Genomic DNA, 21,899 nt, shown 5'->3' on the forward strand with positions numbered 1-21,899 from the left:
TTTCTTTCTTTGAAGATGGTGCCACAGACATGCCCCTCTCAGTCTCCTGATTAAAATCCTAATTGTGCTAACATGCTCATTTATCTCAAAACTGAAACCAATTTTTTTTCCCAACTGAGCACGTCTTTGAGTTTAGGGCGTTCTTGCCTTTGCAGATTAGAATTGGGTGGGTTGGTGGTGGTTGTTTTTTGTTTTTGTCAAACAATAAAAAGAAACTGGAAGGGAAAACCCAGCAATATGCTTGATTTTCTATATTCTTGTAAAATAATTTTTTCCTGTGAGTTTACATGTGAAAAGGCAATGAGTATCAATTCTTCATAAAAGTGACTGAATTACCCTGGGGCAGAGGTTGCAGTGAGCTGAGATTGTGCCACTGCATTCCAGTCTGGGTGACAAAGCAAGACTCTATCTCGAAAAAAAAAAAAAAAAGCGATTTAATTAGGAGATGAAATGAACTGCGATAAAATAGGAAAACGTGTTCTTTAATAAACATAAGACATCTTCAAGTCTAAGTAAAATAATAACAACAACAGATTCTACACCACAGTTGTATACACTTCCAGTGAAGCTTTATGCATTCCATTCTGAGCTCCTAGCACCAGGTAAACACGAATCATAGGTGGAAATATGCCATGTTTAGCACTAGAAGCAACATCACAGTTTATTAGCAAAATAAAGCGGAAAATGGTCAGGTAAATAAATATTACAACATATAATGTACTGGTGATGAAGCTGCAATAAAGTAATATAAGTGAGATTTACTTTTCTTTTTTTTTTTACTGGGAAGGCTAGTTGTAAACATAAACATTCACATTAAACTACTAGCCCCCCAAAACCTAACCTATCTCACAAACAATAATCATCTTTTGACTATAAAATCATAAAACCTTGTACTCCATGGCTCTTTTGTCTCGATGGTTTTTCAGAGGAAAAAATGAGCTGTGATAAGTAGTTTCACAGATTTATCCATCTTGAATAGCTGCCAGTTCCGGAACCTCATACATCCTCAGAACATCTTCATAGAGCAAATAATTATGTAGGCTTCTGGGAAGCGGCAACTCACTAATATAACTGTCAGACCGTAGACGTTCTGATTTTAGACTGGACCGAATTTCCAAACGACAAAGATGGGTCAGGGATGGAATAGTGGCTGGAGAAACAAAAAAAGCAAGGTGAAACTTTTTTTAAACAGAAAGATGTAATAGTACATTAAGGGAAATTCATTTTTTTTTCTTTTTCCCAACTCTTAGTAATAAAAGTGATATATTGCTTAGAATTACTTTGAAAGAAGACTACTTGGAGTCAGTATGACCACAATAAACCTTATTTATTCTTTTCTACAGCCTTCAACTGGCTCCTCTCCCTTCAGTTGTTGGCCACACATTTAAAGTCAGTATCCAGGGCCGCAAACACTAAATGCTCAAATTCTAAAGATCTGTCAATAACTGCACTTAAGAAATGGATGAACCAACTTTAGAAATGGTAGAAGCTCACGGTAGCAAATGCTACCTTTCTCTTTCTTTTTTTTTTTTTTTTGAGACGGAGTCATGCTCTGTCGCCCAGGCTGGAGTGCAGTGGCCGGATCTCAGCTCACTGCAAGCTCCGCCTCCCGGGTTCACGCCATTCTCCTGCCTCAGCCTCCCAAGTAGCTGGGACTACAGGCGCCCGCCACTTCGCCCGGCTAGTTTTTTGTATTTTTTAGTAGAGACGGGGTTTCACCGTGTTAGCCAGGATGGTCTCGATCTCCTGACCTCGTGATCCGCCCGTCTCGGCCTCCCAAAGTGCTGGGATTACAGGCTTGAGCCACCGCGCCTGGCCCTTTCTCTTAATCTATTTCATTACAAATGGTTTCCAGACCTATCACATCAAGTGAATAGATGTACAGCTTGCAAGTTTTCCTTTTTAACCGTAACACAGAATGAAAATTTTTAATTGGCTCTGAGAGAAAGGGAGTATTTACTGAGTGCCTTCTATGCAATAAGCCCAAATACTTCACTCAAACTCTTTGTTTAGCTTCATTAACTTCATGAGGTATATATTATCAGGCTATTGTAGAGATTTAAAAAAACAACTTTCCAAAGTCACAGAGCTAGTAAGAAGCAGAGCCAGGATTCAAACTCAGATCTATCTGAACCCAAAGCGTGTGTGTGTGTGTGTGTGTGTGTGTGTATATGTGTGTGTGTGTGTGTATGTGTGTGTATCTGCAAGGCACTGCAGCCAAAAGCTAATTACCAATTAAAGGACAATCCACGTGCACATAATTAAGAACTGTATGATAGGCCAGGCATGTTGGCTCACACCTGTAATCCTAATACTTTGGGTAGGCCAGGCGTGATGGCTCACGCCTGTAATCCCAGTATTTTGGGAGGCTGAGGCAGGCAGATCACCTGACGTCAGGAGTTCAAAACCAGCCTGACCAACATGGTGAAACACCGTCTCTACTAAAAATACAAAATTAGCTTGGCGTGGTGGCACATGCCTGTAATAGCAACTACTAGGGAGGCTGAGGCAAAAGAATCACTTGAACCTGGAAGGCGGAGGTTGCAGTGAGCCGAGATCACACCATTGCACTCCAGCCTGGGCAACGAGAGCAAAACTGCGTCTCAAAAAAAAAAAAAAAAAAGAAAATCATATGATAGCAGTTTCATTTTCCAAGATGAAAAGTGTTAAATAAAGAAGTTAATGTCTGCTTTTATGTGAATCGGACCTAAAGCCTTTTGTTAGTTCAAGAAATCTTTTATAAATCCCTGTGAAATGTAACAATGATTAACAGACCAGGATCAGAGCATCAAAGACAAGTACTATCAAGAGCACAGCTGATACCAGACCAGCTAGTCTGATTCCAGGTCTAGGGTTCTTTAAACTCTAATACCCAAAGGGCTTGAGACAAATCAATTCTCTAACATCTTCAATATCTTCCAAGCCACAGAAGTTAACTTATCATCATTTTGGTTTACTAGTTTAGGTTTAGTTTATTCAGAATTAAAGAAATCACTCAAACTGGTGTTTTAAAATGCCAAATAAGAAAGCAAAAGTTATCAATTTTGTACATAAAACCTGAGTCTAAGCTGGGCATTTTCTTAAACCATGAGTCATAGATTCCCTATTATAAATAATAAGATTACAGTATCTATAGTATATAGCACATTTATTTCCAACATTTTTCATATCCATATCTTACTTAAATTTGACCCTTTTCTATAAACTTAAAGGAGAAATGATGGTTCTCACATGAAAGATGGGAATACACAGGTAAAGGGGCCACTGGACGAAGTAGCAGGAATACATACGGAAAGCACGCCCAAGCTGCAAACACCACAGTTTTCCCAAGGTTTAAGTAGATTGACTATGTTCAACTATCAAGTATAAGGAAGCCTTCTTAGGAGGATCATGAACAATAATTGGTCAGTTCATAGAAACTCACCTTAAAGCAGGTGACCAAAACACCACACATACTTTAAACATTCTAATTTAAAATGGATACATGAACCACATCTAGAATGTAACATCTTAGGCTTGCAGTTTATTTATGTATTTTTTACTCACCACTATATAAATAAGGACATAGTTTCACTTTCTTTAAGTTACAGCATGGATTTAAACGCATGTATGAAACAAGGTGAGTGCATAATCCTTCCATATTTTCACAGGCATTTCTGCTTTCAGTTGTTGTAGCCACATCTAATTCAATATCTATTTCTGTTCTGTGCTTATCTATATCAAGTCTTTTTAAAGGATTCTACTTTGCCTTAAAAGAAACAATCATTCTCTTTTCACACTCACAATTCATTAGCTTGTGCAATCTGGAATTATTCAACTACAATTGTTGGGAGCAGGCCCCCCAAAATCTGGCCATAAACTGGCCCCAAAACTGGCCATAAACAAAATCTCTGCAGCACTGTGACATGTTCATCATGGTCCTAACGCCCAAGCTGGAAGGTTGTGGGTTTACAGGGATGAGGGCAAGGAACACCTGGCCTGCCCAGGGCGGAAAACCGCTTAAAGGTGTTCTTAAGCCACAAAATACAGCATGAGCGATCTGTGCCTTAAGGACATGCTCCTCCTGCAGATAACTAGCCCAACCTATTCCTTTAATCCGGCCCATCCCTTTGTTTCCCATAAGGAATACTTTTAGTTAATCGAATATCTACAGAAACAATGCTAATTACTGGTTTGCTGTTAATAAATACGTGAGTAAATCTCTGTTCAAGGCTCTCAGCTCTGAAGGCTATGAGACCCCTGATTTCCCACTTCACACCTCTGTATTTCTGTGTGTGTGTCTTTAATTCCTCTAGCGCTGTCGGGTTAGGGTCTCCCTGACCATGCTGGTCTCAGCATACAATAATATGCACAATGTAATAAAAAGTTTCAGAAATAAACATAACTGCTGTTTGGTAAGCACACACCTCTGCTGGTAGGAACACTGGCATTCTAGAGTGTAGCTGGCCAGCTGCAAACACAGAGCATGCCAATAGACACAGTCAGATGGAAATGAAAGAAAACATGACAAGACTGGTTAATCCAGTGTGTGTTTTTAAAGTGAAGTTGGTGAAGAGAATTTCTACTTATATTCAGTTAGAGTTTAATAGGCATCTGTTAAATTGAATCTCTTCATTCTGCACATTCTTAGGAACATGAATACTTACTACACACCCAGAAGAAAGATAAAGGACGGCTGTGCAACCCGGAGGAGAGCTGCTCCTTGGAGATAAGGGATCCTTAATGATGCTCCAGCTTCTCAGAGTGGACAGACTACACTGGCTTAAAATTCTATAGGCTGACTGGGAAGAGTTCCTCCACATGCCCTAACACTTCATGTAGCACTGACCAGCTTGTCTAGGTTACATGACTACATCACTGGGGGTCTATCTTTAAAGCTTAATAAATCATTTGTTTATGCTAATTATGTGTGTAGAAGTTTAACCATGAGTGATCAAGCCACACTAGACCAGTTCGGCGTTTGTTAGGAGACACTTAAGTGACTTGCCCACTGAGATGTTGCACATCACAACATAGCTGTTGTTAACTAGATCTAAATGATTTGACTCCCAGTCCAGGGTTCTTTAAACTGTGACAAGCTCAATATAATTCTCCAACATCTTCTAAACCACTGAAACTATCATAAATTTCAGAATATCTTTCCATTTAACAATAAAAAAGGAAAAGTATAGCTACTTCAGGTATTGGTTCAACTTTCAATTGCACCATTTTGGTTTTTCTTCTAAGAGCACAACAGATCACTGGCCTAATGAACAATTAGAGGTAAGAACTATGTTCAGCTGAACTGAGGGAGTCTTTCATGTGTAGATTGTTAACACAGACAATAATATGCCTGTCAGTGCCATTTTAGTTTAATATGCCAGTAAATACTAAGAGAATTTTGTAACCATATATGCAGTATTTCAAAGCGTACAAAATCCCTTTGAAAGTTTTAGTGACGCATAGTATTTCCAGACATGTTGCCACTAGGCTAGAAGATCAAGTCATGCCTTGAATTTATAATACAAAAAGGCCACAGAAACGGTATGTAAAACTTACTTTCATGAAACCTATTAAAACTATATTTTAGTTTGTTGAATAAAACTCCATGTTCTTGGATTATGGCAGTGACTGTAACCTAGAAAATGATGTCTGAAACCATGCCACACTTTTTTTTTTTTTTTTTTTTTTTTTTTTTGAGACGGAGTCTCGCTCTGTCACCCAGGCTGGAGTGCGGTGGCCGGATCTCAGCTCACTGCAAGCTCCGCCTCCCGGGTTCACGCCATTCTCCTGCCTCAGCCTCCCAAGTAGCTGGGACTACAGGCACCCACCACCTCGCCCGGCTAGTTTTTTTGTATTTTTTAGTAGAGACGGGGTTTCACCGTGTTAGCCAGGATGGTCTCGATCTCCTGACCTCGTGATCCGCCCGTCTCGGCCTCCCAAAGTGCTGGGATTACAGGCGTGAGCCACCGCGCCCGGCCCATGCCACACTTTTAAGTCACTTTTCTGACCCAATCATTTTTATTCAGTATGTTAAACTTAGTTTATCTATAGATCTAGCAGACAAGTAACATTTAACTTTTAATTCCTATACAGAATTCCTCTATTTTGTTCATTTTGTTATATGTACTGGCAGAACAATCAAGATAGAAGACTACATGTTGTTATATAAAGTTTTGTTAAAATCAAAAGCAGACACAATGATCAAATTAAACATCACAATTCTTAATTCATTATGCTCACAAATGCCAACTTTACTATAGCACAAAACTATATCTATATCATACACACCCACTGTATTTTTACATTCATCTCTAGTCTGTCCTCAGGCCAATGTTCAAATGACCTATTTGCCTGAACTACATTTCTCTGGTTTCTTTGAAATGTTTTGCACATCAAATGTATTTATCTGACTTCTGAGTCATCTACTACCATTTTTATTTTCATCATTAATATATTGTCTTTCTGGTTGGCTTCCATCCTTTTGTTCCCAATTTTTCTTAATTTACTTGTGTTGTCTCTCTCTCTCACTGACTATAACTAAAACCGCTAGAGAAAACACACAAAAGACGACTACTTGAGGACTCTGAAAAATAAGTAGTAGATTAGGACATGAAGTCAAAACAACAGGAATGACCAGTATAGACGAATGACCAGTATAGAGGCAATGAATGGATTCAATGGAAAAGCACCATCTAGTAGTAACACCTGTGCTGGCACTGACTATTAACTAGCTGTGTGACCTTGGGCAAGTCATCTAAATATTCAGACTTTCAGTTCCCCCTCCACAAAATGAGAATAATGCCTCATCTACAAAATGGGCATAATGACACTTCCCTGCATCAAAAGGCTGTTGAGGAGGTTCAAGTTGGAACACATTTGCAAAAGCATTTTATAAAGTGAAATACCACACAAATCCTAGGCACCACATAATCTACTGATCTCGGCCGGGCGCGGTGGCTCAAGCCTGTAATCCCAGCACTTTGGGAGGCCGAGACGGGCGGATCACGAGGTCAGGAGATCGAGACCATCCTGGCTAACACGGTGAAACCCCGTCTCTACTAAAAATACAAGAAAATTAGCCGGGCGAGGTGGCGGGCACCTGTAGTCCCAGCTACTCGGGAGGCTGAGGCAGGAGAATGGCGTGAACCCGTGGGGGCGGAGCTTGCAGTGAGCTGAGATCGCGCCACTGCACTCCAGCCTGGGGCACAGAGCAAGACTCCGTCTCAAAAAAAAAAAAAAAAAAAAAAATCTACTGATCTCCAAATGTTTTGATTAAACACTAAATTAGCAAAGTCTCTGAGCACAGAACCCAATGTATATGTTTTACATATAAATTATATGTATACTACTAACCAAACATTATTTGTACTATAAAATAAAATTAAAATAAGCCAATATGAAATATTTTAAATAATTTCATTTTTAACTAAAGGTATAAGACTCCATTAAATATTAATATTTTAACAAGAACATGGTGATTGACTAGGCTTTATTAATTTAATTCTTAGTGATCTAGCAATTCCAAAAGTTGGTTCTAAGCCCAGTTTATTCTGATACATGGATGTAGCTGAAAAAACGTCTAAATGAGAGAAGTACATTATGGCTTAGCTGAACTAAACCAGGATTCTATTCTAGCCTATCTAGCAATTATGAAAAAGTTATTGTCAAAATTAATCTGGTAAATTTCTATTTTTTCCTGATATCAATTAGCTTATAAGCTAATTAGAAAGTTTTGCATTTTTACTAAATGCAATTCAAAACAGAGGGGAACTATTTCCAAGTGTTTTAAGTTTGTCAATGTAAGAGTTTTTCCAGGTGATATATACTACTTTTTGCAAGAAAATCACATAACAATAAAAGTATTTCCTAGTACCTATTTTCAAAATCATCTCCACATAGTAAAAGTTTCTTTCAGGGCTTGGCTTTAACTTGTGTTGGGGGGCATGGAGGGGAGTTCCTTTCAGAAGGCAGTTACCTTCTCACTCAGTTAAAATGCCATCTCTTCCCTAAATCAACAGAATTTTTACAAAATATGTGGTAGGTTGCAAAGTACTGACAGTTATTTATCGCCAAGAAAGGAAAAGCTGTATTTTTGTAAAAGAAAAGCACATAATTTATCTTTGAATTTAAGGGTTCTTTTATATTTTGTATCACAGATAATGAACAAAACTTTGGATGTATAAACAATAATTATGGTCACTCCCACCTCATTATAAAGTACTGCAAAGACCCTAATATATTTTAAAGGTCACGTTTTTAAAAACTATCCACAATGACACTACTTCGTGCAATTTTGGATTCATCTCTTTTCCTGTACTAGCCTATGAATGATGCAGTAAACTCATTTCCTGTTATCTCCATTACCTTACATTTGGATAAAAGAAGCCACCACTCCATCAATGGTCATTCTTACATAGCTTTTCCAAAACACATCTTTCTGTTAAATAAGCCATTACTGTTGCCAATACAGCCATGCGCTGCGTAAGGATGTTTTAGTAAACAATGGACCACATATACGATGGTGGCCCCACAAGATTATAATGGAGCTGAAAAATTCCTATTATCTAGTGATGTCACAGGTGTCATAACATCAATTAATTTTTTTACAAATTTAGTGTGGCCTAAGTATATGGCGTTAAAGTATATAGTAGCATACAGTAATGTCTGAGGCCTTCACATTGACTCTCCACTCACTCACTGATATCGCCCAGAGCAATTTCCAGTCCTGCAAGTCCCATTCATAGTAAGTGCCCTATACAGATCTACCATTTATTTTTTTATCTTTTATGCTGTTTTGTTTGTTTGTTTTGCTTTGCTTTGAGACAGTCTCACTCTGTCGCCAGGCTGGAGTGCAGTGGCATGATCTCAGCTCACCGCAACTTCGCCTCCCGGGTTCAAGCGATTCTCCTGCCTCAGCCTCCCAAGTTGCTGGGATTACAGGCGCCCGCCACCACGCCCAGTTAATTTTTGTATTTTTGGTAGAGACAGGATTTCACCATGTTGGCCAGGCTGGTCTCGAACTCCAGACCTCAGGTGATCCGCCCACCTCGGCCTCCCAAAGTGCTGGGATTACAGGCATGAGCCACCACGCCCCACCTATGCTGTATTTTTACTGTATTTTTCCTATGTTTAGAAACACAAATACTTACCAATGTGTTACAATTGGCTATAGTGTTCAGCACAGTAATATGCTGTACAAGTTTGTAGCCTAGGAGCAATAGGCTATACTATGTAGCCTCAGGTGTGTAGCAGGCTCTACCATCTAGTTTACATAAGAATACTTTATGATACTTGCACAACGACAAAACTACCTAACAAAGCACTTCTCAGACTGTATCCCCATTGTTAAAAACACCTCACTGTATCTCTTCTCTGGTGCATTTTTCCTTTAGTGGCTCTTAAAAAATTGTCTATTCTCTCACTGAAACAGAATCTTAACAAATACCCTAAGTTGTAACATGTTATAAATACCACAAATCTCCTTCCAACTTAGTATACCAAACTTTCTATCTGCAGGGTTTTTCTAAAAAAACTCTTCTTTAATGCTTTAGTAATGTTTTCTATGCTCCTTTAACAACATTTGCTAATAAGGAATGCATTTTGTTTTGTCCTCATATTATTTCAGCCAGTTTTACTGTGGCAGGAAGGACATGTGTTTCCCCAGTGGTCTGTGACTTTTTGTCTTTTGCTACTGAATAAGAAAACTCAAAAAGAGCTCTAAGCCTTTATCATTATGGTTAGTAAATTTTGTAAAAAAATAATGGACTGGGTATCCTAAGACTTAAACATTGAGAAAAAAAAATCAGTGCTTGTCCTCATGTTCCGAATGTGTACATTACAGTGTCTTGCTGAGTATGGTTCTTTCATTAGCTAATTATCTCAAGGCACACTACATGTTAAGGACAAGGCTCACTGTTACAGTAAAGGTGAGACTATATTTCAAATACTTTCTTGATAATTTTAAACTTCTTGTCAGTTGCAATTAGGTGGTAGGTAGTCATTTCTATTTTAGCTCTTTTTAGCTTTTTAAAATTTTTATTATTTTATTGTACATATTTAAAGTGAACAATGTGATGTTTTGTATGCTTATGTTGATATACCTACCATAATGAAGTGATTACTATAGTCAAACAAATATTAATATACCCATCATCTTATATAGTTCATATAGTTACCTTGCTGGTGCGTGTGTGTGTGCGTGTGCGCACGCATGTGTTTGTGTGTGGTGAGAGTGCCTAAAACTTACTATCTTGGTAAATTACCAGTACACAACACAGTATTTTTAACTACAGTCCTCATGATCTCTAGAACTTCCTCATGCTACATAACTGCAGCTTTATACTGTTTGACCTACATCTTTTCCTTTCCCCCACCACCAACCTGCCTTCAACCTGGTAACCCAGGTGGTCATCATTTTTATCACATAACATGCCTGGTAAAGAACAAGAGGATGCAGCTCTACAGTGATTACGTTGGTTCACTTGTGCTTGCACTTTTAATAACACTATTTCCTTACAGAAATCCTTTTAAGTCACTTGACCAATTTGTGAGAAGTGGTTAAATTAAAACTACATAATATCATTATAGGTGCACTAAGCAATCACACATGAACAAAAATTCACTACAGCACACCACAAATGTGGTGGCACAGTCAACCCCATGCACCTGACTTTGGAAAACCCTGATGTAACCCCTTCAGATATGTAGGTACAAGGCACTGGGCCATGTTTGCTAATTGGGGGGTGGGGAGAGAGATAAGTCCTCGGGAATCCCCATTCTACCATGAACACTGTACAGAACATTCTGCCTTCACCTCTTCTCCTCACAAAAGCCTGATTCTTGCAAGGAAATTACTTCCTTGGCCAATTTTGAAAATTTTCCACGCCTTGCTATACCTGCTGCAAGGTCTGGGAGGCAATGTTAGCATTCTTACAGTTTTTGTGCACCACTTCAGATCCATGCTTCTGTCTTTAAACTCCAACAGACACCAGTTTCTATTCTTCCAGAGGTTGCTCTCCCTTACTGCCATAACCGATCTTTAACATCATGGAGACCTCAGGTCCCAACTCCTCCCCCCTCATCCTTCAGGTCCCGTCCTTTCTCATTTCTTTTCCTATCTAGACTGGATTCCATGGGCCCATCACTGCAATTATTTTATCCTCAATTCCTTTGCCCCTGTTCTGACAACACCCAGGATCAATCTAACCATTTTCCTTCTGCACCCCAATACAAAGAAAACTAAGCAATACTGGAAAATACAACTACATGAACTAGTTCTACTTCCAGCCTCTACCAGACCTGTAGGGTTTTGCTCTGCAAATCTTTCAATGGTTCTCAATTGGCTTCCCACAGCAAACATTCCAAAACACCAAGTTCCCTCCCCAACTTTCACTTCAATCTCCTCCTTAGCAAGACTTTACTCCCTACTTCAGAGTAAAAACTGGTCTTATGGGCTTTTTTTCCTGAGCTTCCAATCTCCAAACTATAAATTTATCTATGTCCACCCCATGCTCATCTTTCTTCTCTATCTCAAAGAAATGGGTCTACCTGAGGCTAATCCCATCTCCATCCGGCCTATATGAAATCTCACTACACAAATTATCCCGTTATCTCTGAATCTTTGATGTCATTTTATAAACTGAGACCCTCTTGATCTATAAAACATGATCAAACTCCTCCCATCTCAAAAAGAAAACTCTGCCATAACCCTGAATCCTTCCCTTTTAGCTACTGTACTAATCAAAGAGCTATGTTGCCTTATTTTTTCATTCACATAATTTTTTTCTTTTTTAATTTAACTTTTAAGTTCAGGGGTACATGTGCAAGTTTGTGATGTAAGTAAACTTGTTTCATGGGGGGTTGTTGTACAGGTTATTTTGTCACCCAGGTATTAAGCCTAGTACTCACTACTTATTTTTTCCTGGTCCTGTCCTTCCTTCCACCCACAGATAGGCCACAGTATCTGTTGTTCCCTTCTATGTGTCCCTAGGTTCTCATCATTCTGCTCCCATTTAGAAGTGGGAACATGTAGTATATGGTTTTCTGTTCCTGCATTAGTTTGCTAAGGATAATGGTCCCCAGCTCCACCTATGTTCCTGCAAAGGACATGAGCTCATTCTTTTTTATGGCTGCATTGTACTCCATGATGTGTATGTACCACATTCTCTTTATGCAGACTACCACTGATGGGCATTTAGGTTGATTCCATGTCTTCGTTACTGCAAATAGCGCTGCAAGGAACATATGTGTACATGTGTCTTTATGACAGAATGATTTCTATTCCTATGGGTATATACCCAGTTATGGGACTGCTGGATCGAACAATATGTCTGTTTTTAGGTCTTTGAGGAATTGCCACACTGTCTTCCCAATGGCTGAAGTAATTTACACTTCCACTAACAGTGTATAAGCGTTTCTTTTTCTCCACAATCTCACTAGCATGTATTATTTTTTAGTTTTTAGTAATAACCATTCTGACTGCTATGAGATGGTATCTCATTGTGGTTTTGATTTGGATTTCTCTAATGATCAGTGATGTTGAACTTTTTTTCATATGACTGTTGGCTGGATGTGTGTCTTCTTTTTAAAACAGAATTTATTTTTATTTTTAAAACTTTTTAATTTTGTGGGTACATAGTAGGTGTATATATTTATGGGGTACATGAGATATTTTGATACAGGCATGCAATGCATAATAATATCAGGGTAAATGGGGTATTCATTGCCTCAAGCACTTATCCTTTCTTTGCGTTACAAACAATCCAATTACACGCTTTTACTTGTTGTAGACTGTACAATAAATTATTGCTGACCTTAGACACCCTATTGTGATATCAAATAGATCTTATTCATTCTATCTAACTATATTTTTGTATCCATTAACCACCCCCACCTCTCACCCTCCATCCCCACTATCCTTCTCAAGCCTTCTACTCTGTATCTCCATGAATTCAACTGCTTTAATTTTTAGTTCCACAAATAAGTGAGAACATGCAAAATTTGTCTTTCTGTGCCTGGCTTATTTTACTTAATATAATGACCTCCAGTTCTATCCACGTTGTTGCAAATGACAGGCTCTCATTCTTTTTTATGGTTGACTAGTACTCTGTTGTGTATATGTACCACAGTTTCCTTATCCGTTGATCTTTTAATGGACACAAGTTGCTTCCAAATCTTGGCTATTGTGAATAGTGCTGCAATAAACATGAGTGCAGATTATCTCCTCAATACACTGATTTCCTCTCTTTTGGGTATATACCCAGCAGTGTGACTGCTGGATCATATGGTAGGTCTATTTTTAGTTTTTTGAGGAAATTCCAAATACTTTCTCCCCTTCTGTGGGCTGTCTCTTTTCTTTGTTGACTGTTTCCTTTGCTGTGCATCAGAAACTTTTAAACTTGATGTGATCCCATATGTCCATTTTTGTTTTGGTTGTCTGTGCTTTTGGGGTACTGCTCAAGAAACCTTTGCCCAGTTCAATGTACTGGAGAGTTTCCCCAATGTTTTCTTTTAGTAGTTTGAGGTCTTAAAGTCTTTAATGGATTTTTATTTGATGTTTGCATATTTCCAGAGATAGGGGTCTAGTTTTATTCTTCTGCATATGGATATCCAGTTTTCCCAGCACCATTTAATAAAGAGACTGTCCCTTCCACAATGTATGTTCTTGGCACCTTTGTTGAAAATGAGTTCACTGTAGCTATCTGTATTTGTTTCTGTGTTCTCTATTCTGTTTCATTGGTCTATGTGTCTGTTTTTATGCCAGTACCAGGCTGTTTTAGTTACTATAGCTTTGTAGTACAATTTGAAGTCAGGTAATCTGATTCCTCCAGTTTTGTTCTTTTTGCTCAGGATAGCTTTGGCTATTATGAGTCTTTTGTGGGTCCATATACATTTTAGGATTGCTTTTTCTATTTCTGTGAAGAATGTCATTGGTATTTTGATAGGAATTGCATTGAATCTGTAAAGTAGTATGGCCATTTTAACAATATTGATTCTTTCAATCAACGAACATGGAATATATTTCCTCTTTTGGTGTGTCCTCTTTAATTTCTTTCATCAGTGTTTTACAGCTTTCATTGTAGAGATCTCTCACTTCTTTGGTCACACTAATTCCTAGGTATTTTATTTTATTTATTGCTATTGTAAATGGGACTTTTTCTTTTTCAGATTGTTCACTTTTTGTTTTTGTTTTTGTTTTGAGATGGAGTCTTGGTCTGTCGACCAGGCTGGAGTACAATGGTGTGATCTCAGCTCACTGCAACCTCCACCTCCCGGGTTCAAGCGATTCTCCTGCCTCAACCTCCTGAGTAGCTGGGATTACAGGCATCCACCACCACGCCCAGCTAATTTTTGCATTTTTAGTACAGATGGGGTTTCACCATGTTAGCCAGGCTGGTCTCGAACTCCTGACCTCAGGTGATTTGCCCAAAGTGCTAGGATTACAGGTGTGAGCCACCACACCTGGCCTGTTCACCGTTGGCATATAGAAATGCTACTAATTTTTGTATGTTGATTCTGTATCCTGAAAATTTATTGAATCTGTTTATCAGTTCTAATAGGTTTTTGGTGGAGTCTTTAGGTTTTTCCAAATATAAAATCATATCATCTCCAAACAAGGACATTTTGACTTCTTCCATTCCAACTTGGATGCCGTTTATTTCTTTCCCTTGTCTGACTGCTCTAACTAGGACTCCCAGTAGTACTGTGTTGAGTAATAGTGGTGAAAGTGGGCATCCTCGTCATGTTCTAGATCTTAGAGGAAAAGCTTCAAGTATTTCCCCCTTTCACTATGATATGAGCTGTGGGTCTGTCATACATGGTGTTTACTGAGTTGAGGCATAGCCAGTTTTTTGAGAGTTTTTGTCATGAAGAGATGTTGAATTTTATCTGATTTTTTTCAGCATCAATTGAAATGATCATATGGGTTTTGTCCTTCACTTTGTTGATACAATTTATCACACTGATTGATCTGCCTATGTTGAACCATCCTTGCATCCTGTGATTGATAGATTCCACTTGGTCATGATGAATGGTCTTTTAAATGTGTTGTTGAATTCGGTTTGCTAGTATTTTGCTGAGCATCAATATTCATCACGGATACTGGCCTGTAGTTTTCTTTTTTTTCTGATGTGTGTTTGTCTGGTTTGGGTATCAGGGTAACACTGGCCTCACAGAGTGCATTTGGAAGTATTTCCTCCTCTATTTTTCAGAATAGTTTCAGGAGGATTGGTATTCGTTCTTCTTTAAATATTTGGTAAAATTCAGCAGTGAAGCCATCAGGTCCTGAACTTTTTTTTTTTTTTTTTTGCTGGGAAACTTTTACTACAGCTTCAATGTTATTACTTGTTATTGGTCTGTTCAGGTTCTGGATTTCTTCACTGTTCAATCTTGGAAGATTGTATGTGTCTAGGAATTTATCCATTTCTTCCAGGTTTTCCCATTTCCTGGCATAGTAGCTTCCAATGATCCTTTGAAATTCTGTGATATCAGTTATAATGTCTTCTTTTCCTTCTCTGATTCTATTTGGATCTTCTCTCTTCTTTTCTTAGTCTGGCTAAATGTTTGTTAGTTTTGTTTATCTTTTCAAGAAACCAACTATTTGTTTCACTGAACCTCAGTACTGTTTTCTTTGCTTCACCTTCATTTATTTCTGCTCTGATCTTTATTTTTTCTTTTCTTCTAGTAATTTTGGGTTTGGTTTGGTCTGGCTTTTCTAGTTCTTTCAGATGCATCATTAGGTTATTTGGAGTTCTTCTACTTTTTTAATGTAGATGCTTTAGCTATATCATTCACAGGTTTTAAATCAGTGTCTGATACACAGCTGACACGTAATTAAGGAATCCACTCATTAAGGAATTAATAAATAACTAGATTTGTACATGCCTACCTATAAAAATACTTCCATGAGAGCCTCTCTTCACTGAAGACTTCTGCCAGTGGTCCACATTTGGAACTAACTAACACTACAGACTGAGTGGTTAGACGTTCTCAAATGGACAGACTATGAGAAGCTACAGCTTCTGTCCTAACCACATTTCCACCTTCAATTACGCCACTCTACCTAATCATACCAAACCAAGTTCATTATTATTGCTTTTACTATTCCTGATAGTAAATAACTCCTAATATATGAATAAAGGAGATTATCAGAATTCAATTTAGATGAACAACTTTAGGAGTCAGTCATAATGATTCTCAAGGTTCTCACTGATTATGAGAAAGAGCATTTCATTAAAAACGTATTGTCACTAGCAGCAACAAGACAGAAGCTGACCTCCCACCATCCAATCTTCAAACCCTTTTGGATTCAGCCAGTTTATCCTGGGTACACTGTCTTCTCGTCAGTTTACAGGAAACATCTCATGGAGTTCAGCTGAGAAGATATTTTTATGATCAGATGAGGAGAATGTGAAAAATGCTCTTCTGTTTTTAAAGGGTGCACTCTCAAAAATCTACAAGTGCAGTGCAGTATGACAGGTAACTACCAGGTGTTAGGAAACCTGATGAGACCCTTAAGGTAGCCAATATGTAAAGGAGAGAGGAAATGGTTAGAAGAGTTTCAGGAAACATAAGCTGAGGAGAAGATGATTCAGAGATGAATTACTACAAGTAAGAATCAATAACATTAAAAGCAGCAGGGGAGGAATGTTAGAGGATCTTAAGGTCTTGGAGAAAACATTGGCACATTTCTAAGGTGGAGTATTTAGGAAAACAAGTACTCATGTGCAGTACTCATGGTGGGACAGCATGGGGAAGCATGGAAAGGGCTAGAGTATGAAGAGCGTTGCTAGAGTTTGACCTTTATTCTGAGAGAAATGAGTTCTTTTATATTCTCTTTTTTAAGGGGCATGGTATATTCAAACATGTTTTATTTAACAGTGATTTTGAGAATAATAGAGGCTGAGCACTCAGGAGTGTACTCAAGTCAAGTAAGTCAGAAATGATCATTGTAATCAACAAAGGCAGTAGCAGAAGAGATGGAATAATAATAATGGATTTGGAGGATATTTACAAAGTAGAACTGACCATATATGGTAACCTATCAACTGTAACCAGTGTTTCTTCAAAAATGGAAGAACTCTCTCATCTACAATTAAAGCAACTGAGCAGGATCACCAAACTAAGGAAATACCTGTCCACCTTTCCCCCACCAGAGAAAATAAAAAATGACATCATAGAAGACAGTCTTTTTATGTTTCAATTTTATTTCTAACTTAGCACGTTCTAACGTCCTAACCTTCCCTGTTACAATTTTGTGGCCCATTATCTTAGCCACTAAGAAGCGAGTCCACAGAAATATATGTGGTATGGAAAGACCACCTTATAAAAAGATGAGGATTATGGCAACTGATTCTTTCTCGATCTGCATCTACTACTTCTTTGTCTCCTCAAGATGAATTCTGTACCAACTATGAATCTCTATCCAAACAACATGAACCACGTTACAAAGAATTTTCCCCAAAATCACATACTCTAGAGCAGATCACACATTTAACCTGGAGAAAGGGCAATGGCTGACATTTCACATAATCTAGCCCTTCTTTATATAAGAAATGGTGGGTCCTAAAATTCCACAATCTCCAGTAGATACAAATAATGTGTTTTTAGACGCTTCATCCAGTGCCTTGGGCTGATCCTGTGAGGGACTGTCACATGGGAACTCCCTCAAAAAGGGTCATGACAGATAGAAGAGGCAACAGGGATGCAGAAGTGAGGTTCTGGTGCTATCTTTACAACAGCCTTTTTTAAGCCTCCTTATTATCACATGATTCTGCTCCCCTTCCCTTTCTGAAGTATCAGGGAGGAAGCCTCTTGAAGTGCTACTCTCTATAGCTTCCTTTGATCATCTTGAGAACCAAGAGGAAACTTGGGTAAAATGAGAGCTCTTGTGGTTGGGTCAGTTCTACCTCTGGATGGTTATTTTAATTTTTAAGGTTCTAAATTCTGTAATTCAGGCCTACCAAGAAAGACAAATCATAAAGAAAATAAAAGGTATATCTCATTGTCAAACCAAGGACCATGAACTCTGCCTTAACCCCTTAATTTTTCACCCACTGCCCCCAACACTCTCCTCAGAGCCATGGTTTTGTACCTTTTATATATTGGTCACCTTTAATTTTTTCATGTTCAACGGAGCTGTCATCTAGGCAGCTGCAACGAGAAACCTTTCCTTCTAATCTTGTTCCGTTCCCTAAGAAGTTGGATGATATTTAATACTAGCTTTTTCATAATACTTATTTCAGACAGGAACCTAGTAAACATCCTACAGTCTATAAATAAAGTAGTTATGTGGAAAGAGTGGGATGGGCTTTCAAACCAATACTGGTGATCTCATACTTAGAACATGTAAAAAAAACCTCTGTTTACTCTAAGGCCATAATTTCTCCTTTTTTTTTCTTTTCTTTTTTTTTTTTTTGAGAGACAGAGTTTCATTCTTGTTACCCAGGATGGAGTGCAATGGCAGGATCTCGGCTCACCACAACTTCCACCTCCCAGATTCAAGTGATTCTCCTGCCTCAGCCTACCAAGTAGCTGGGATTACAGGCGCTCGCCACCACACCCAGCTAATTTTGTATTTTCAGTAGAGACGGGGTTTCTCCATGTTCGTCAGGCTGGTCTCGAACTCCCGACTCAGGTGATCCGCCTGCCTCGGCCTCCCAAAGTGCTGGGATTACAGGCATAAGCCACGGCGCCTGGTCAATTTCTCCTTTCTTAACGTACCAATGGACATGATGGTAACTTTAAAATAGTTTTAACAGCAAAATGTCCCAGTAAATGTGAGTACAACCCATTAGTATCTAGTTTAAAAAGAATTTCCCCACAAAAACAAAACCCAAAAAACTTGGAGTAACAAGAGGCTATGTGAAGTTAAAACTGTAAGTGGGCAGTTGGAACCCTGTTAAAATTTCAAGTTTAAGTATAAATTTCTCACTAAAAAAAAACAAAAACAAATTTATCAGTCTGGCTCTTAAATCTAGAAATAAAGTAGAATGTAGGCAATGTTAACCAAGGCACGAATCTGCTAAACTTGTGAAGGTCCACAACATGGCTGGTGTCTGGGAGGTTGAAAGTTTCCCACTCAACAAATGAAAGGTCATGTGTCCAGTTTTTTAAGATAACAGGAAATTACTGATTGGGTTCTTAGTAATAATGCCTCACCAGGTGAAAAGCATCCAGAGGAAATGAATCTAGAGTTAAGAACTACTGTGAAGAATGGGCTCTGATTCTCACTAAATATTTAGCTTTATTAACTCTATGAGCATGGCCCCCATGGTAGACAAACTGCACAATTTATCCCATATATTTTAAAAGGCCCACTATTACCCCACTTCCCACCAAACTGAGTTTATTGAAGATGTGCTTTAAAAACTATAAGTTAGGGCTTTGCATATCAATGTTTAAAATAAGGAGCAGGTGGCCTATAGTTGAGTTATTGCACCATAGATCACTCATATAAATACTCTTACCAAGTATACTGCTCCATTATTTGTAGCTCTTTTTTTTTTCATTTAAGAGACAGGATCAGGTTCTGTCATCCAGGCTGGAGTACAATGGCATGAACACAGCTCACTGTAGCCTCAATCTCCTGGGCTCAAGCAATCCTCCTGCCTAGGCCTCCCAAGTAGCTGGGACTACAGTCATTCACCATCACGCCTGGCTAATTTTCTTATTTTATTTTGTAGAGATGGGGTCTTGCCATGTTGCCCAACTGGTCTTGAACTACTGGCCTCAAGCAATCCTCCCACCTCGGCCTCTCAAAGTGGCATTACAGGCCTATTTGTCGCTTTTTTTCTTTTTTTAATACTTTATGTTCTAGGGTACATGTGTACAACGTTAAGGTTTGCTACATACGTATACATGTGCCATGTTGGTGTACGGCACCCATTGACTTGTCATTTACATTAGGTATATCTCCTAATGCTATCCCCCCCCTCCCCCCACCCCACAACAGGCCCCGTGTGTGATGTTCCCCTTCCTGTGCCCAAGTGTTCTCATTGTTCAGTTCCCACCTATGAGTGAGAACATGCAATGTTTGGTTTTCTGTTCTTGCGATAGTTTGCTGAGAATGATGGTTTCCAGCTGCATCCATGTCCCTACAAAGGACATGAACTCATCCTTTTTTATGACTGCATAGTATTCCATGGTGTATATGTGCTACATTTTCTTAATCCAGTTTGTTTTGTTTTTATTGCTCTTTCCTTGGTCACTGACTCTGGGATAGGATCTGGTTATAAATTAACTTGGCTATAGGCTAGGTTATGCTATGCTAACAAATAAACCCTAAAAACCAGTGTCTTAATACAACACAGGTTTACTTCTTGGTCATGCAAAATCCTCTGTAGGTCAGGCAATTCTCCTAAAATGACACTTGAGTGTCCCAGGTGTCACCCATCCTGTGTAACCACCATCTCAAACATGAGCTTTCAAATTGCTTTCAACAAGGGAAGGGAGAGCAAAGAGTGCTTACCTGCCATGGTTTATGCTTTGACCACTTGCCTCAATCATGTAACAATCAAAGCTGAAAAATCCAGTCTTTCTTTGTTCCAGGGAAGATAAAAATGAAATGGAACTCAGTTAACTGAGGTCTGTCTCTGCCACAATGACAATGTCTATTGTGAAAATGATATGAGGTAGCTACTATTACCATCTCTTCTTATAATTGAGGAAACCAAAGTTCAGGGATGTAAGTAACTTCTCTGTAGCTAGAAAGTGATAGAGGCTCTCAGCAAACTGACACAGGAACAGAAAACCAAACACCGCATTTTCTCTCTCATAAGTGGTAGTTGAACAATGAGAACACATGGACACAGGGAGGGGAAAATCACACACCGGGGCCTGTTGGAAGGTGGGGAGCTAGGGGAGGGACAGCATTAGGAGAAATACCTTATGTACATGATGGGTTGATGGGTGCAGCAAACCACCAGGGCACGTGTATACCTATGTAACAAACCATGATGTTCTGTACATGTATCCCAGAACTTAAAGTATAATTAAAAAAAAAAAAAAAAAAGGATTTGCGGTACATGATTATTCCTCCAGGACCATATAAACCAGATTACAATGGCCTGAAATAAATTGATCAAAAAATTTTTTTTAAATTTTAGCCAATAAATTTTAAATATATGTCATAAATCCTTTCTTTCCATGAAATTTTAAAGAGGTTCTAGTGCTATATTAAGAGTTAAAAAAGATAAATCATGTCAAGTTTAAAATGAATAAATTTGGGTAGTCAAAGGAAAAAAAAGAGAGAAAGTGGTGGAGGCATGTCTATTTAATTCTAGAGCTCCAACCTTCAACCATTATATTCTGTCTGCTGTCCATGCAGAACCTGCACCAGATTATTACCATAGGGTTGAAGTCAGCAGAAAAGTTAAAATTTTTCTTTGGCATAAAATAAGGTTGTGCTCCAACTCTCATCTTTTTAACAAGTAACTTAATGATGTGTTATAAACTGAGCAAGATACATGTTCTTGCTAAAGAAAACAGAAAAACAAATATTCTTTTAAAAACTAATGTTTTATTATCCTAAACTAGAAATGGTTTTAGCAGACAACTGGAATGCTAGCTCATTGTTACCAGAAAGGATTACAGACCAACTATTCCTAACCCTAAGCTTTGTTTCTGCATCTAACAATCACATAAAATAAATTATCGTATGTAGTTACCTTGGTGTACTTACCACAGATTATTTATCTTGAAGGCTATGTGAGAAAAGAACATTGCTCAAAACTAGAGGCATTGCTCAAAGTTTCAAGGGAAATTTTTGCTTAAACTGGATACTTGCTTAACCCACCATATTTAGTTAGGAATCCTTATAATGTTCCTGGAGTACTCACCCTACCACAGATCAACCTTCATTATTCATTTTTCTTTTGCTTCTACTTTTAAGATCAACTGTTACTTAAAAATATGTTCTC

The 21,899-nt window shown here is 38.4% G+C and overlaps 1 protein-coding gene across 11 annotated transcripts in view; it reads right to left on the reverse strand.

Moving 5' to 3' along the window:
• Positions 1 to 466: 466 nt before the first annotated feature.
• The window catches only part of LOC105465032 (ankyrin repeat and SOCS box containing 3), a 194,334-nt gene continuing 172,901 nt past the window's right edge, over positions 467 to 21,899 (reverse strand). For all 11 annotated transcript variants that reach the window (XM_011713215.3, XM_071076682.1, XM_071076681.1 and 8 more), the window contains one exon: positions 467 to 1,150. In XM_011713215.3, the coding sequence (XP_011711517.2) occupies positions 963 to 1,150 (188 nt within the window). In that variant the 3' untranslated portion in view covers positions 467 to 962. The remainder of the gene's footprint in view (positions 1,151 to 21,899) is intronic.

This window comes from Macaca nemestrina, chromosome 13 (genome assembly GCF_043159975.1).
Source record: "Macaca nemestrina isolate mMacNem1 chromosome 13, mMacNem.hap1, whole genome shotgun sequence".
Classification (NCBI taxonomy): Eukaryota; Metazoa; Chordata; class Mammalia; order Primates; family Cercopithecidae; genus Macaca; species Macaca nemestrina.